Raw genomic sequence first — 17,188 nt, forward strand, 5'->3', positions numbered from 1 at the left:
GAAACAGCAGACATCAAGTCTTCTTTTTCCCTTCTCTCTCTGTTTTTTTTAAGGTCCAAGGATAAACTTGTCTCTGAAATTGGGACTCTGTTGACTGAAATTGCATTTCTCAAAGAAGCACGAGAACAACTGGTGAGCTTTTTGAATCAAGATGCCCGTATGTCTTCAATTTTTTCTTCTTGTTCATTTATGCCTCGTGTTTGTAGAATATCTTGTTAGAATCCAGAGACAACACACTTATGCCCACTAACCAGTGGTGAAATTCAATTTTTTTACTACCAGTTCTGTGGGCGTGGCTTGGTAGGCATGGTGTGGCCTGGTGGGTGTGGCTTGGTGGGCGGGGCAGGGAAAGGATACTGCAAAACCTCCATTCCCACCCCACTCTGGGGCCAGCCAGAGGTGGTATTTGCCTGTTCTGCGAACTACTCAAAATTTCCGCTACCGGTTCTCCAGAACTTGTTAGAAGATGCTGGATTTCATCCCTGCCACTAACCCCCTCTTGAAAGGATCTGATTTCAATACAGATGCTCTAAAACAGAGGTGGGCAACAATGACCCCTTTATGACTTGTGGACTTCAACTCCCAGAATTCCCTCTGCTCAGGAATTTTGGCAGTTGAACCCCACAAATCATAAAAGAGCAACAATCCCTCACCATTGCTTTAAACCAGGGGTGTCAAACTGGCAGCCCACGGGCCAAATGCATCACGTGCAGTCCACGCCCACCCCAGCTCCATGAAGGGGGGAAGTGTCATGATACGTCATGAGATGGCAATGTGACACTATGCATTTGACACATGTGCGCTAAACCATTAATTGCAGTTTTCTGCTTCAATAAGTGGTGTGGCTCGCATAAATCAAACCTTCTTTGTCTCCCACTCAACACAACTGCTCTAAAACTCTCTTTGTTTTAGAGTGCATTATACAAACTCCCCAAAATGGAGCATAAACATTGAGAAGAAATTAAAAGAAATAATAGTTTTGCAGTTTGGCACACACACCAGCCTCCTTCCCTCCCCTTTTGCCAATGTAGGAATCTTTATTTGTTTGCTTGGATTTTTCATCTCTTCCTCAGGAGCCACACACAAACATATCTCTCTTGTCCTTTTCTTTTCGAGAGGGATAGGTGATTCCTTCAAATATCCCATCCTCGATCTCAGTGGATTTAGTATACTCTGGAGGAACAATGAGGGCTGTACTGGGGAATATGCTCTTAATGGAGGAGGGTCTGCATGCTCAGCAGAAGGAAGGATTTAGTACAGTGATGGGATTCAAATATTTTTACTACCTGTTCTATGAGCGTGGCTTGGTGGGCATGATATGGCTTGGTGGGCATGGTTTGGTGGACATGGCAGGGAAGGATACTGTAAAATCTCCATTCCCTCCCCACTTCAGGGGAAGGTTACTGCGAAATCCCCATTTTCTCCTGATCAGTTGGGACTCAGGAGGCAGAGAATAGATGGGGGCGGGGCCAGACAGAGGTGGTATTTACTGGTTCTCCGAACTACTCAAAATTCCCACTACCGGTTCTCCAGAACTGGTCAGAACCTGCTGAATACCCCCTCTGATTTAGCAAGATTGAAAGATCCAGAGTCACATATAACAAACACATGCGGATGTACATACTCTAGCCCAGGGAGAAAAGAAATTACAGAAAGTCCCACATTCCTCCAGCCCACCTTTCTTAGTTTTAGTTCTCAAATGACATTTATTACTGTGTTTTGAATCCCAGGATCCATTTTTCACCCATTATATTCCATATTGCTTGGTGGTATTTGCAGCTACACCCCCAACTCCCTGATCTTGGTGCTCAATTTAAGCACAGTTAATCTTATCCTCATTAACATCAAAGGAATTATATGAAACAAAATATAATAGAAAAAAAATCAGTGCCTTCAGATATACCACTTTATATCAAGTTTGGGGAGGTGTAAAATGGATGCTGCTGCTTTTGACCAAGAAGTTTATAATTTAAAAAGAATCCATTCCCCCAATTCCTCTCCTTTCCAAAGCAATTATTAGATTAACCCCTAACCTAACAGTAACCTTGTTTTTGGAGGATTTGCTTTAATCCTTCATACATTTCAGTCATCAATTCAAATATTTAACCCAAACCTAGGTGAAATTCTGGGTAGTTGAATGGTGAATGTCAAGTGGATTCAGCATGGTTATGAGGACATAAATGTCTGCCATAAAGCTAAGTGTGTTGGTTTTTTATTTTGCCTGTGTTGAAGGTGTCCTGCATAAGCTCCCCACATTAGCAGTGTTGGCATAGTGGTTAGAATGCACTCCTGCCCACTGCCAAGAGTTTGATCCTGACCAGCTCAAGGTTGACTCAGCCTTTCATCCTCCCGAGGTGGATAAAATCAGGAGCCAGATTGTTGGGGGCAATATGATGACTCTGTAAACCACTAAAAGAGTGTAGTAAAACACTATGATGTGGTGTATAAGTCTAAGTGCTATTGCTATTTGCTTAATACATTTGTTTTAGACTTGAAAGGGAAGAAAGCACTACCCTTAGTTGTGATAGGAGCTGTTTCTGCGTGAATAAGAGGAATGAAGAATTTGTGAACAAAGTATCTTCTCCTGAGTTGTTTGCTCTTGTGTTTCTTCTCAGAGGTTTAAGGACCCTGAATCCAGGAAAGAAACTACTAAGGCTCTTACTGAAACCATCCAGGCCAAGCTGGAAGTAGCCCATGCTAAAATAGAGGCTGCAGAGGCTAAGAAAGAAACCTTAGAAGCTCATAAGATAGCTGAAGAAGCTAAAGAATCGGCAGAAGCAGCTCAATCTCGGGAGGACAACCTATTGTCCTATGTCTCCAAAGTTGCTAGTTTGGCCTATCAGCAAGCTGCAGAGGCAGAATATGATTGTGCCCAAGCTCGGAAGGCCATGGCAGTAGCAGAGGCCATCCAAGTGGCTGCTTTCACTGATAACAAAATTCGCCGGAACAACAAGGAGAAGTATCATCGAAACCATCGGAGTCATGGGGAATGCCGGTGTCATCATCATCACCACCACCACCATCATGGCCAACACGAGCGCCATAGTGAATATGAGACCCCAAGTGATCTCATCCACTCTGAACCAGAGACACTGAGTAGCACCCGATAAAGCAGGAAAGAAGGAAGCAGGGCTGGGTGGGGTGGCTTGATAGTTAATGTCATTTGAGGAAGCGTGCAGAATTAAAAAAAAAATTTGTTTGAACCATGGACAACTGATTCATTTCATAGGTATGTTTAGCCTAATGAAGACAAGGTTGAAGGGAGACATGATAGCAGCCTTCCAATACTTGAAGGACTGTCACAGGACAGAGGGTGTTGATTTATTATCCAAAGCACCCGAGGACAGAAAAAGAAGCAGCGGGTGGAGCTTGTCAGAGGGAGATCCAACCTGGAAATAAGGAGGAATTTCCTGACATTGAGAACAATTAATTAGTGGGATAGCTTGGCTCCCAGAATTAGTGGGTGCTCCATTGCTGGAGGTTTTCAACAAAAATTAACAACCATTTGTCCAGGATACTATAAGGCCGTGATGGCGAACTTATGGCACGCATTCCACAGGTGGCACGTGGAGCCATTTGTCAGGGCACATGAGGTAATGCCCTATCAGGTGGCCAGCACTGTGCGCTGGGCAGCTGACTTCGGCCTTCTTTTGAGGCCGTTTTTCGCCCTCTGGAGGCTTCCTTGAAGCTTCAAAAGCACGAAAAACCAGCCCTACGGGCAAACCGGAAGTTCGGGAGCAGACTTCCGGTTTGCTTGTAGGACCGATTTTTGCCCTCCGGAGCCTTTAGGGAAGCCTGAAGGCTCAGGAGGTTGAAAATTGGCCCTACGAACAAACTGGAAGTCACCATTCCCGAATGTCCGGGTTCCCAGTAGGTCCCTTTTTTTTGTCTTCCAGAGGCTTCAGGGAAGTTCCTGAAGCCTCAGGAGGGCCTTGGGGGGGCAGGGAGGCGTGGAGGCTGTTTACATCCTCCCGAGGCTCCTAGAAAGCCTCTGGAGCCTGGGGAAGGTAAAAAAAAAAACATGGCAAAAGCAGTGTGTGTCACTGATTGCGTGCATGCACGCACACTGGGTGTGTGTGTGCACGCATAGAATTATAGGTGTGGCATGCTGGTGCATGACCCCCCCCCTGTTCTCCCCCTGCTTTTGGCACGGCAGCCAAATTTTTTTTTGCCATCACTGCTGCTAGGACTCCTCCCTGGCCAGGGGACTGGACTGGAATACCTCCAAGGTCCTTTCTAGTCATGTGATTTCATGATTTTAGCCTATAGCCTTTCCCCACTTCCCACAGTTCGCAGTAATGCTTCTATTTTTCAGTTGTTATAATCAGTGGTGGGTTCTTAGTGGTTCAGCCCGGTTCAGCCGAACAAGTACTGTGTTGCTGGAATCGGCAGCGACCAGGGCCTGCCACACCTGCAAACTGGTTCCCTGGTTGGCGCAGCATGTTTGTTTCATTTTAAAATGTTCTACGCTTGCACAGACCTATTTATGGGCAACTGTGCACGTGTGCAGAATGCATGTCAGGCATGTGCACCAGCGAAGCGAGTGCGTGCACGCAAAATTGCAGCTGCACCGAACCGGCAGTAATGCTGGCAGCAACCCACCCCTGGATATAATGAACTTACAGAGACTAAGTAGTCATGTTCCCTCCCCATTATCTGTATGTAATGGTTTTTATAAATAGGTATGTCTGTATTATTATTTATTTAAATATATTGGCCACCCAACTGGGATGGATTTCGGTAGCCTACATGGAATGACTCAATTCTTCATCAGCTCATGTAAAAAAAAATGTAAATTATGAGCCGAGGTGGCGCAGTGGTTAAATGCAGCACTGCAGGCTACTTCAGCTGACTGCAGTTCAGCAGTTCAGCTGTTCAAATCTCACCGGCTCAGGGTTAACTCAGCCTTCCATCCTTCCGAGGTGGGTAAAATGAGGACCCGGATTGTTGGGGGCAATATGCTGACTCTGTAAACCGCTTAGAGAGGGCTGAAAGCCCTATGAAGCGGTATATAAGTCTAACTGCTATTGCTATTGCTATATTTAAAATAATTCAGGAGTGAAAGACACTTTTGAGAAAGCTATTTCAAACTATGCTATGGTCTAAAACAGGAGCCTTTAACCTTGGCAACTTTAAGCCTGGAGGACTTCAACTCTCAGAATTCTAGGAGTTGAAGTCCTCCAGGCTTAAAGTTGCCAAAGTTGAAGACCCCTGGTCTAAAACAAACACTGAGAGACGGTAAAAATCTACAATTCTGTGTTGTAGCACAAAACATTTTTTTAAAAAAAATCTCAAACTCACCCTGTGAATCTTTCCAAACTTTTAGCCTCCCTGGGGGACAGAGGTTGCAAAAATGTTTATAAAACCCCAGGCCCTGTTTTGCTCTGCATTTCATAAAAGCATCAGTTGTTTATCTTAACAAAAGGCTACATCTTCCAGCCAAACAGCACTCCGTCCCCTTCTCTAATCAAGACCAGTTATCTTAAAAAACAAGCTCAATTCTTAGTTTGCGCTTCAGGGGATGGGTTGATGATGCAGTCTGTTTGTGCCAACACCTTCAACAATTGCTTCGCTTAAGCCTCCTGCCTCCAGATCTGAAGGAGCAGAGAATGAACAATTACATCTTGAAGCCTTTTTAACTTAGTGATTGTCCAGCAGGTGGCAACGTTCAGGATGAAAATATTTTGAAAGCCCAGCTAGGTCTTACAAGTTCAATCACTAGCAAACTACTACCAAGAAATGGAGGAGAAGGAACTGCACCAGTGCAGTTATGTCAGAGCAATGGTGTCTCTTCTCCTCCTGCTTCTTTTTCTATGCACACTCAATTTACTTTCCTTGCACTGGAAATCTTGATTGTTTTACAGAAAGGTTAGAGGAAAACTATAGATAGAGACATATTATAGGGCAGTGTTTCTCAACCGTAGCAACTTGAAGATGTCCGGACTTCAACTCCCAGAATTCCCCAGCCAGCATTCGCTGGCTGGGAAATTCTGGGAGTTGAAGTCCGGACATCTTCAAGTTGCTACGGTTGAGAAACACTTATAGGGTATCTTCTCTGCATATCAGAGGTGGGTTGCCAATTTTTCTACTACCGGTTCGGGCGCATGCACAACGCTTCTGCACATCCACAGAAGCATCCGGGTGGGTGGACAGAGCCTCCCACCGCCGCTACTACTGGTTTGCCCAATCCAGAATGAACCAGCAACAACCCACCTCTGCTGCATATCACTCCACTTTACTTAACCTATTTAAAGTCTTTACTTAACCCAGGGGTAGTCAACCTTTTTATACCTACCGCCCACTTTTGTATCTCTGTTAGTAGTAAAATTTTCTAACCGCCCACCGGTTCCACAGTAATGGTGATTTTATGAAAACCTAATTAAAATGTTTTTAAATAATGCTATGACTTTTTTTTTTAAGTCAATTAAATTTTTAAAAAAAGGAAAGTGCTTCAGTATCGGACAAAACCCCTACTGCCCACCATGAAAGCTGGAACGCCCACTAGTGGGCGGTAGGGACCAGGTTGACTACTACTGACTTAACCTATTGCAAGAAAGAGACTTGCACTTGAGAAAAACAGAAATAATTTGGGGGAAGATCAGAGCTGATGACCAAATGAAACACAGCTGATGGTTAAGGAAACCCCAAAACTTCCAGGTTACGGAACTCACCACTGGGAAAAATCTTGAAACCCAGAGCAGATGGCTGACAAAAACAGGTTTCTTTAAAGAGTCCACTGTTAGAAAGTTTGAAGCAATCTATGACTAGAACGAACATAAGCAAACATTTAAACATATGAAACATCCTGGAAACCAGAAACATTAGGAGACCCTTGAGGTAAAGCATAACTATTGTCCATTATTTGCTGTAAGGCAGGAGTGTCCAAACTTGGGAACTTTAAGACTTATGGACTTCAACTCCCAGAATTCCCCAGCCAGCAACTCCCAAAATTCCCCAGTATGGCTGGCTGGGGAATTCTGGGAGTTGAAGTCCACAAGTCTTAAAGTTCCCAAGTTTAGACACTCCTGCTGTAAGGGATTGCTGAAGTTAAAGTGAAAAGCCACAAAGAACGTCAATTATTTGTAGAAGTGCAACACACTCCAAACTTCTATTTTTAAAGCAATCTTCTTCGGTTTGAAAGAAATACTTTTATTCATTGACTTAACCAGTTTGTTTAATAAACTTCTTCCATTCATAATACTAGCCTGAGGCCTAAAGTCACCATGCTGCTGAGTTTCTATACAAGAGTGATTTTTAACCTTTGTGGCTTGAAGATTGATTTGAACTCCCAGAATTCTCCGCCAGCCATGCTTAATCTGCACATCACACCTACACATCTCCAAGGCACCAAGCTGTAGAGGAACTGTTGGCAGCAGATACAGTTTTCATAGTATTACTAGGTCTTAAACAATACAACAGGGCATTTAAAACATCTAAGCTTCAACATTTTAAGAAAGGAACAGTAGAATAACTCTCTGTTCTGAAACAGTAGAATAGCTCTCTTAGCTATACATGTCTAAGGTTGACTTTTGCAAATATTTTGCAAGGGTTGAACAGGCTTTTCTGTTTCAAAATTTCAAATTGTCTATTACCACTTTCTGCTTTATAACAAAAGATTTGGGAAGAAGGGTTGCATGAAAATGTGTCTGAGGAGTCAGTGATAAATTGACTCTGAAATTAGTTGAATGCATGTAATTTTTCTTATTACAAGAGAGTGTTCAAGGGCACGGGAGTTTGTTATTAAATGTGATAGATTGATTCCTATTCTAGGCTCTATATAATTCTGCAATCTATGGAAAATGACTTCTGGGAGCCTGTTTCCACAGGCCACTGACACTGTTTTGAGCTCATGTATACTGCCAGTGTATCGCAAATATCACGCAATTCATGATACATGTTCTATCAGCATGATCTACCATTTTTTCCTTGACAAAAGAATTGTACATTTCAGCATATACACAAAACCCAAGGGCTCCATCTCTGTATTTTATAATTACAGTGCAGCTCTTACTATTATGCTAAGTACCGCACTGTTTCATAGGTAGCCCCCCATCAATCCTATATAGATTTGTAAAAGGAAGAACATTTTTTTGTTGTGCAACACAGAGAAATACAGAACATCTCAAATATTTTTATTATTCAGAATGCAACAATCATCAGCTTGCTAAGCAAACAGGTTATTACATCAGTAGCTGCTCAGCTTCTTCCTGTATAACATATCTTCAGCCGGGGAGCTGTCTCCTGGTTTGATGGCTGCATCACATATAGCTTGCAATAATATGTTCAGCAACCTTTGCTATTCAAATTCTATGCAACGAATGGAAGGCTTAAATGGCTTCCTGCAACTTTGTTGTATATGTTAGGAAAGGTGGAAGATATAAGTTGGAAAAGGATGAAATGGCGCTTCCCCCGGTAGCGTTACAGGCTGGATAGAAAAATTACAGTAGTTTCTACTGTAGCTCCTGAGACATATAAAAGCAGAAGTTTGGCCGTTCCTTTTTGATAGCATTGGCAATAAGAAAGCACAGTATCTGCTAGCAACCTCTGAAGTCTCATGGTCTCTTCTCCAGTAAGTCCTTTGTTCACTCTTTGGTTGTCAAATTTGTCCTATCACTGCCTCAAGCACTTCACTCCAGCATCTTCAGCATGCCCACAGTTTGTTTTTCCCCAGCTGGAAAAGCTACATTGGAGAAGACTGTCCTCCGTTCCCTTGCAGGCCACATCATCCATCCAAATCCGTCCTTTCCCTGGAAGAAGAATTGAATAGACTCAATAGGTTACAGTGCAACAGTTAAAGAGCTTCCATTTTTGCATCATATTGCAATAGCTATGAGAACCTTTTTGAACACCTAGATCTGTGTTTCTCACAACTTTAAGGCATGTGGACTTCACTTTCAATAATCACTTTCAATTATTCATTCACACACACACACACACACACACACACACACACACACACACACATTTGACTGGGCATTAAAAGTTAGAGCATTCTGGGGTGTTTCATGATTGGGCAGCTACTTTTATATTTAACTTGGATAGTTTATTTTATTCTGGTTTCAATTCAAAATCTTTTGTAAATTGCCTAGAGTTATACTGAGTGGTATAAAAATATTATTCTTTCTTTCATTTGTTATTTCATACATTTTATTCCTTTTAGAAATAATCTGCCAAATTCACATTTTGTTTTTAACTAAGATAGGGAAGGATTAGACTAAATTACCAACCTTGATTATACCCATATGAAATACAGCGTTCTTTGCTAATGATTTGGACAATATCAGTCAATTTGGCTGATATACTAGATAGAAATCTATCCCACCAGCTTGGGGATACAAGCAATGTAATGATCTATACTCAGGATGCACGAATTTATGAATAAAATCAAGTAGACCAACCAAATAAACCCAATGACACTATTTGGAAGCATTTTTAAGGGTGTCATCATGTAAACAATAACAGCCTAAACAACTGTGAGTAGATAGATAGGTACCACTTTGGAGGCAACTTAATGGGAACATTAAATTAAACATTAAACCAATTAGGTATTCCCTGGCAATGGTGATGTCACCGTTCAATCCTTTCAATGCAGAAGCACTGAGGTGTTCCAAGCATGAATATAGATATAGTAGTAGTACTAGTAGTAGTATTAGCAGCAGCAGTAGGAGCAGTAATAGTAGTAGTGTAGCACCAGTAGCAGAAAACAGACCAAAACCAAAAAGACCTTTATTACTTGATTATTTTCTTAGGAACAAATAACAAAGCCAAAGGGAAACAAAGCTTGAGATGGAATCCCACAGACAATATGGCCTTCTACATGCAAAGAACTACTTAACTTATTTTTGCAAACAAGCTTTTCCAATATATTGATATAAAATAATAGACCAGCCATGGCAGGACTGGATCTAAAAGCACAGTCCCAATCTGTATGCAGCACAGCAAGGTTGCATAGATAAATTATACATATACATATACATATACATATACATATACATACATATATATATATGTATGTATGTATGTATGTATGTACACATACATACACACACACACACACACACATACATACAATGCTCCTTTCTTTCGCCAACTAATTTCCAGCAGATCCTTCATGTCCAAAGTGCGATGACTTCAGGCCACATGTGGCTTGTGTCATTTTACTGCAGTAATAGGACTGAGGCCAAACCACAGGAGATGTTCAGAGTTCTGTTACAGTGACGCTAAACGTCATCCCTGAATGTCCCTCATATGTTTTTAGGACAGGGCCGCCTCATAGCCCAACAGAAAGATCTTATCCCAGGCCAATGCCAGTCTCTCCAGTTCCCTGGAAGATGTGAGTCAGGATTCTCCCTTTTCCAGCCTCTGACTCACTCGCTCTAGAGGAGATTCTATGGACAGTTCAGGGCTCTGTGAAATGCCCTCTGGGGAAAGTGGATAACAGGAATCAAGTCCCAGCCAGAAAAAGCACAGTTTGGCTTTGGTGGGTCCAAAGGGAACAAGTTTTCAAGCATCAAAGGAGAGCACAGCTGGAAAGATTGTATGGAACCACCACAGGACACTCAGCAAAGTTTGGAACTACAGCTGGACGAGGCACTATTATTTATCCAACACATATCATGCTAGATTGCAAAGGTTGCCTGATACGACAGATTGCCATTGGTAGAAAAGCCACGATTACCACGGAGAATTAATGGGGTTCTTTGATTTGAATGGCCAGTTCAGAGGTGGATTCCTAACAGTTCGGACCGGTTTGGCCAAACCAGTAGTAATTTGGCAGCCTGGGCTGCTGGAATCGACAGTGACCCAGGCCTGCCACACACCCGAACTGGTTCTCCTACAGTGCTCTCTTGATTTTCGCTTCTGCACATGTGCAGAACAATTTTCATTGCAAAAATGTAACCCCCCCCCCCCCTTTTAATGTTTTGTGCCTGTGCAGACCTTTTTTAGGTGCAAATGTGCATGTGTGCAGAGCATGCATTTGGCATGCACACAATTTAAGCGAGTGCACGTGCAAACAATTTTTGTGCGCCAAACCAACATTAATGCCAGCAGCAGCCCACCCCTGGGCCAGTTGAGGCGATGCTTCAGGACTGCTAAGATAAAGCCAGTGTGCTTTCCAATGAGAGATGGGCAGAGTGAGGAGATTCAAGGGGGAAAGCAAATGAAGAGTTCCTTAATTCCCCCAATCAGAAGGAGTCTGGGAAAAGCTTTTCAAACCAACACATTTTGTTCAAAGGCATAGGTTTCATGAACTACAGTTCCCTTCATTAGAAGGAGAATAGTTACACCAGTGGTGGGTTTCAAAATTTTTTAGAACCTCTTCTGTAGGTGTGGCCTGCTTTGTGGGAGTGGCTTGCTGGCCATATGACTGGGTGGGAGTGGCTTGCCAGCCATGTGACTGGGTGGGTGTGGCCAACTTGTAAAATGTGGTGAAACTCACTTAACAATGCTCTTGCTTAACTACCAAAATGTTGGCTCAGAAACTCTGGCATTTGAAGCACGCAAGTCATAAAGCTGTCAAGTTACAAGACCCTTGCACCCCAAGCCCTTTAGGAAAAAAACTACAGGGGTGTTCAAACTTGACAGCTTTAAGACTTGTGGACTTCAACTCCCAAAATTCCTCCTCCAGTCATGTTGGCTCAGGAACTCTGGCATTGAAGTGTGCAAGTCTTAAAGCTGTCAAGTTACAAGACCCTTGCACCCCTAACCCTTTAGAAAAAAAACCCCAGGGGTGTTCAAACTTGACAGCTTTAAGACTTGTGGACTTCAACTCCCAGAATTCCTCCTCTCACTCTTCATCTTGATGATATGCGGACGGACAGGGGGGAAGGAGCTGGAACCGGTTCTAAACGGCACTATAGATTTGTGGAACCTCTTCTATAGAAGAGGTTAGAACTGGCAGGAACCCACCCCTGAGCTATACTGATATAGAATCTCAGCCAGGACAAAGTGTCAGTTTAACCACTCCATGTGTCCAATGAAGTGAAGTACACCTTATAAAAAAACTTATGCCTTTTGATTAAATGTCTTACACTGCAAAGCTGCTCCGAGACTCCTCCTGATTTTGGGCAACCATAGAGCAACATGGCTCCCCTCTGGTGATGTCTTTGTTCCTAATGAGTATTGGCTGGAAGCTCCTGCAGGAAATAAGAATCTACAGCCGTGATGGTGGCAGGTGGCACGCAGAGCCCTCTCTGCAGGCACGCCAGTCATTGCCCGAACCCAGCTCCACCACACGTGCCCATGCACTTCCCACCAGCCAGCTGGTCTTTAGGTCTTTGCCATGCATGTGCGGGGTCCATGCGGTGATGCACACGCACATGCATGGGGCAGGGTGCATGCACAGAGGGCGCTTGATTTTGGGGTCTCACATAGCACCCCTGTGCCCCACTTTGGCTTCCAGGTTGGTGCATGAGGCCTTCCAGGCCTAAAACAGGGCGGATGGGCGCAGCACGAGGCCCCCTCCCCTGTGCCCCATTTTGGGCCTGGAAGGCCTCCTGCACCAATCTGGGAGCTAAAAATGGGTGAGGGGGAAGGCGGGGCGCATGCCGGAGAGGGAGGGGGAGCATTGCACTATGGATGTGGGCACACATGCTTTTGGCATGCAACGACAAAAAGGTTAGCCATCACTGACCTAGAGAAAACCAATATGCAACTGGAACATGCCTAAACCTACAATGCCATGGGAGTATTGGGGTGAGCAAGATAAAAGTTGATAGAGATTATTAGTTAGTCATGGAGGTGATGCAGTGGTGGGATTCAAATAATTTAACATCCAGTTCTCTGCCCTAATGACCAGCTGGTGTGTGTGTGGCTCTGTGGTCATGTGACTGGGTGGGCTTGGCCAACTCAATGTCACTCCCATCAATGGGCACTTTGCCTTAGCTGTTACAATGTAATAAGGGTTAACCGGAGAGGCAGTTTCTGTAAGCAGGGCAATAAAGATTAGGCTCGAAACAACACCAGAATGTTTCTTTGCTGCCTTCCTTACAGGATTAGCCTTGTAAAGTGGAAAAAACACAAAATGAGATATCTTCCAACAACCGGTTCTCCGGACTGCTTAGAAAGCTAACAACCGGTTCTCCCAGATAGGTGCGAACTGGCTGAATCCCACCCCTGGGGTGATGTTTTATTTCTTTGAAGCACTATTAGCTCAGCTTTGAGTAGTTTTATATCTTATCCTATTCCTTGTTTATTTCTTTTGCTCAGATGGCCAACTCAGGCAAGCAGTTTTATGTAACTTTAACTCCAACTATCCTTTTAGTAAAATGAAAACCGTTTCCTTGATCTTTCCTGCTTTGAGTTCATAAGCTGTAACTGCAGATTTTAAAATTCTTTGGACAGTTAACTCTGGGTACGAAGGTAAAAATTGGAGCCATTCAGTTAAAACGTTGTCCCTGGGAAAAAGGGGTTTCCTTCTCTGCCTGTCCAGATTCCAGGCATCGCCTCATCCAAGAACAGACTGTGGGTCAGGTTGCAAAAAGCAAGGAAGAGTCTTCTAAACAGGCATCTTTACTGTTCCTCATGTACAGACGGATATCTGGCCAAAACTAAAGCAGACTTCTTGCATCATAAAATATATACAAAATAACAGAGTTGGATGGGACCTTGGAGGTCTTCTAGTCCAACCCCCTGCCTAGGCAGGAAACCCTATACCATTTCAGACAAATGGCTATCCAACATCTTCTTAAAGACTTCCAGTGTTGGGGCATTTACAACTTCTGGAGGAAAGCTGTTCCACTGATTAATTGTTCTGACTGTCCTGTTCTGAATTTCTCCTCAATTCTAAGTTGCTTCTCTCCTTGATTAGTTTACACCCATTGCTTCTTGTTCTACCCTCAGGTGCCTTGGAGAATAGTTTGACTCCCTCTTCTTTGTGGCAACCCCTGAGATATTGGAACACTGCGATTATGTCTCCCCTAGTCCTTCTTTTCATTAAACTAGACATACCCAGTTCCTGCAACCGTTCTTCATATGTTTTAGCCTCCAGTCCCCTAATCATCTTTGTTGCTCTTCTCTGCACTCTTTCTAGAGTCTCCACATCTTTTCTACATGTACTCTGGTAACTATTGGGGAGGAGCCATTTCACCCTCTTTCTCTCACATAAACTAAACTGTGGTGTCTCTTGCTCCTCTGGAATGCACTACAATGCTGCTGGGAATCTGAACAACATTCCATTACACTGTCCCACTGTGCTTGGATGGGACCCTTTTATCTGGAGGAACTATACCCAGGCCCCCAGCACTCAGACAGAGTGGGAGTGAGAGGATTGGTAAGACTGTATGGTATCAATGCCACTTTGTCCCCTTGTTTCCTGCTACAGTTACAGATAGCGAAGCTCAACTTGAACAACACTCTCCTTGAACAACACTCTCCTTGTTCTGCAAAATAAAAACCGCTGGCTGTTTTGAAATATACTCTGCAAATGGAGATTTTGGTAGGTTTATAATAAAGTATGTTGGCATATAAAGCCTGACTGCTCTGAGAGTTACACCTTAAGCTTTACATGGATTCCTTATCTATATAAAGGCATTGGTGTTCTGGTACAACTGTCTGGTATTTTCAACAGCTGTGAGAAAGTAATGTGGCAGCTGCTTCCCCCTATTTCTCTTTGCCTGACATGCCATCGGAAGAGAAATATCCCATGTAAAAAGAGTGGAGCAGTGTCATTTGGTGTAACCCATGGCATTCTGATGCTGCCAGTTCAGAGGTGGTATTCAGCAGGTTCTGACAAGTTCTGGAGAACTGGTGGTGGAAATTTTGAGTAGTTTGGAGAAGTGGTAAATACCACCTCTGACTAGCCATCTATTCTCGGCCTCCTGAGTCCCAGCTGATCGGGAGGAAATGGGGATTTTACACCATCCTTCCACTGCCATACCCAGCAAGCCATGCCCATAGAACTGGCAGTAAAAAAATTGAATCCCACCACTGAGCCACTTGCAAAGTTTATGGACTGGGAAGTTCAGTAAAACAAGGAAACGTTTTGCCAGTTTCCTGTTCTAGTTCAAGTGTCCAGAAAAAATAGGAAATCTATCTACCAGAATTCTGTAAGTTTGGGAAACATTTCTTCAAAAATAGCTGGAGGACAGCCAGTACTTCCCTCTGTAGCCCTTTCCTGTTCTAAGTTGCCTGAAAGATCAACTCTGCACCATGAGATGCTAAAATTAGCCTTTAGTTCAAGAAAGTTGTTGCTGAATGACTGTTGCTAGTTTCTGTTATAGTAAATTAGCATTGGTAACTCTCAGGAAGGAATCAAGATGATATAAAACTACATTAATCGGGTTTACTAGCAACAGCTAAATAACAGCTTTCTTGTAATCTTAACGATCCATCCCTAATAGACAAAGGGAGAGCGCAGGTACCTCAATTATGTTTAGGCTTTACTTTTTAGGCTTCTTAAAAGTAAAACTGGACTCTCTGTGTTGACATTTAGATTATCTATCTATCTATCTATCTATCTATCTATCTATCTATCTATCTATCTATCCATCCATCCATCCACCCATCCATCCATCCATCCATCTCTTTCCTGATTATCCAACAACCTATTTAATTTTTATGACTTGCATAATCCATTGAACTATAAACCAGTTAAAAAGGTTGAGTTTAAACAATAGGCTAAGCCACACAAAACCTAAGTAAAGTTAAAATGAACCAAGCTTAGCAGGTCATGCAAATATATATACCAGCTCTTTCTCTCTCGTGATTAAGCATGTTCTGTGAATGCATCCATGGGGTGGGGTGGGGTGGGGGTTGATTTGTTTTCCTATGCAAGTACATATTCTGGTTGAAAATTGTGAAATGGCTGGAGATAGATCACATCCCTAAACATATTTCTACAAGCTGGTCACGTGAATATTGAAAGTGTGCGAATAAGAACGTTTTCCTCCTCTAAACAAAAAAAAAAGAAATAAAAACTGGTGGGATGATGATAACATTGCTTTATGCTTTGGGTCCAACTGGAACATCTCCTTTTCCATCACAAGGGATAAGGTTGGTTTGGAACAATTTTCCTCCAACACCTCTTGTGCCCCCTTTCTTTCTGGAAAGAGTGCATGGGTAGCTTCTTGATCCCCACAAACACATGTGCAGTGCCAGCCCATCAGTTAGAAAGGCACCACAGAGAAAACCTCTGCATGCAGCTAAACATTTATGACAGACCTTCATCTAAATCTGGGAACTTGTAAAATTTTCCCCAGTTCCTGTTTCTCATAACCTGGAACATTTGGGGGGGAAAAAAACCATGAGTAATATTGGAGCATCACTACAGTGACGTTTGGAGTTGTGCAATAGACTTGCAATCTCAAGTGTCTTGTTTTCCTTAACTTACAAAAATAAAGCAATTTGTGAATGCCTTAAACATGCCAGGTTTGGAATGAAACTTTTATTAACAGGAAGTTTTTATAGCGGGGGAATAATTAAAGTTCTCTTCCAAAGCAAAACTGTCATCTGAACTGAGCTGAGCTGAGCACACCAAATAACAGCTAGAAGGCAGCAGAGTGAATTGTGTCCTGTGTTTCTTTGATCAGGAGATCTTTGCTGGTTGTATATGATACTGTAAGTCCCAAAGGTGCTTTTTTCAAGAGGCAACTGGAGTTTCTGGTTTTTCTTCAGATCATCCAAGAGCTGAAGTCTTCAAAGAAAAACCAGGAAGTCCAGTGGCCTCTTGAAAAAAGCACCTTTGGGACAACCATGACCTGGATGACTGAGAATCTCCATAGACATGATCTTCTTCTTCATCATCATCATCTTCTTCTTCTTCTGCCATATCCATCATCGGGCATCAGTGATCAAGAAAATCATGCTAATAGACATGATACTGTAAGCTTATTCTCCTCCCCTCACATTTCTTCATTCAGGAAGGAGAAAAGTGAAAAAAAGTAGATAGCAATTAAGAGCAATCCATCAAAAAACCACAGAGACTCTAAGAGCTCCTCTTGTAAGTGTAGGGATACACAGATGTGATAGTAGCGTGAGAGTTTTCCCCTTCTTTGCTTCATCCTTCATTCTGTACTATTATCCTATTATTCTTTTGACCCTGCAATTGTGCTACAAAATTGTTGGGGCTGCAAAAATCTGGATGCCTACAAGACAACATAGCAAAGAGATACCAAAACTCTAACTCAAATTCTTAGCTGCCATGAAATATGGACTGGGGGGGGGGGAACCTCATCAGAACTTTTCTAGC

At 42.9% G+C, this 17,188-nt stretch overlaps 1 protein-coding gene across 1 annotated transcript in view; it reads right to left on the bottom strand.

Annotated features, from left to right (window-relative positions):
• Window positions 1-8,147: 8,147 nt before the first annotated feature.
• The window catches only part of SCARA5 (scavenger receptor class A member 5), a 121,130-nt gene continuing 112,089 nt past the window's right edge, over window positions 8,148-17,188 (bottom strand). The window contains exon 9 of the mRNA XM_032216433.1: window positions 8,148-8,747. Coding sequence (XP_032072324.1) covers window positions 8,611-8,747 — 137 coding nt within the window. The 3' untranslated portion in view covers window positions 8,148-8,610. The remainder of the gene's footprint in view (window positions 8,748-17,188) is intronic.

The sequence above is a fragment of the Thamnophis elegans genome, chromosome 4, assembly GCF_009769535.1.
Source record: "Thamnophis elegans isolate rThaEle1 chromosome 4, rThaEle1.pri, whole genome shotgun sequence".
NCBI classification, from domain to species: domain Eukaryota; kingdom Metazoa; phylum Chordata; class Lepidosauria; order Squamata; family Colubridae; genus Thamnophis; species Thamnophis elegans.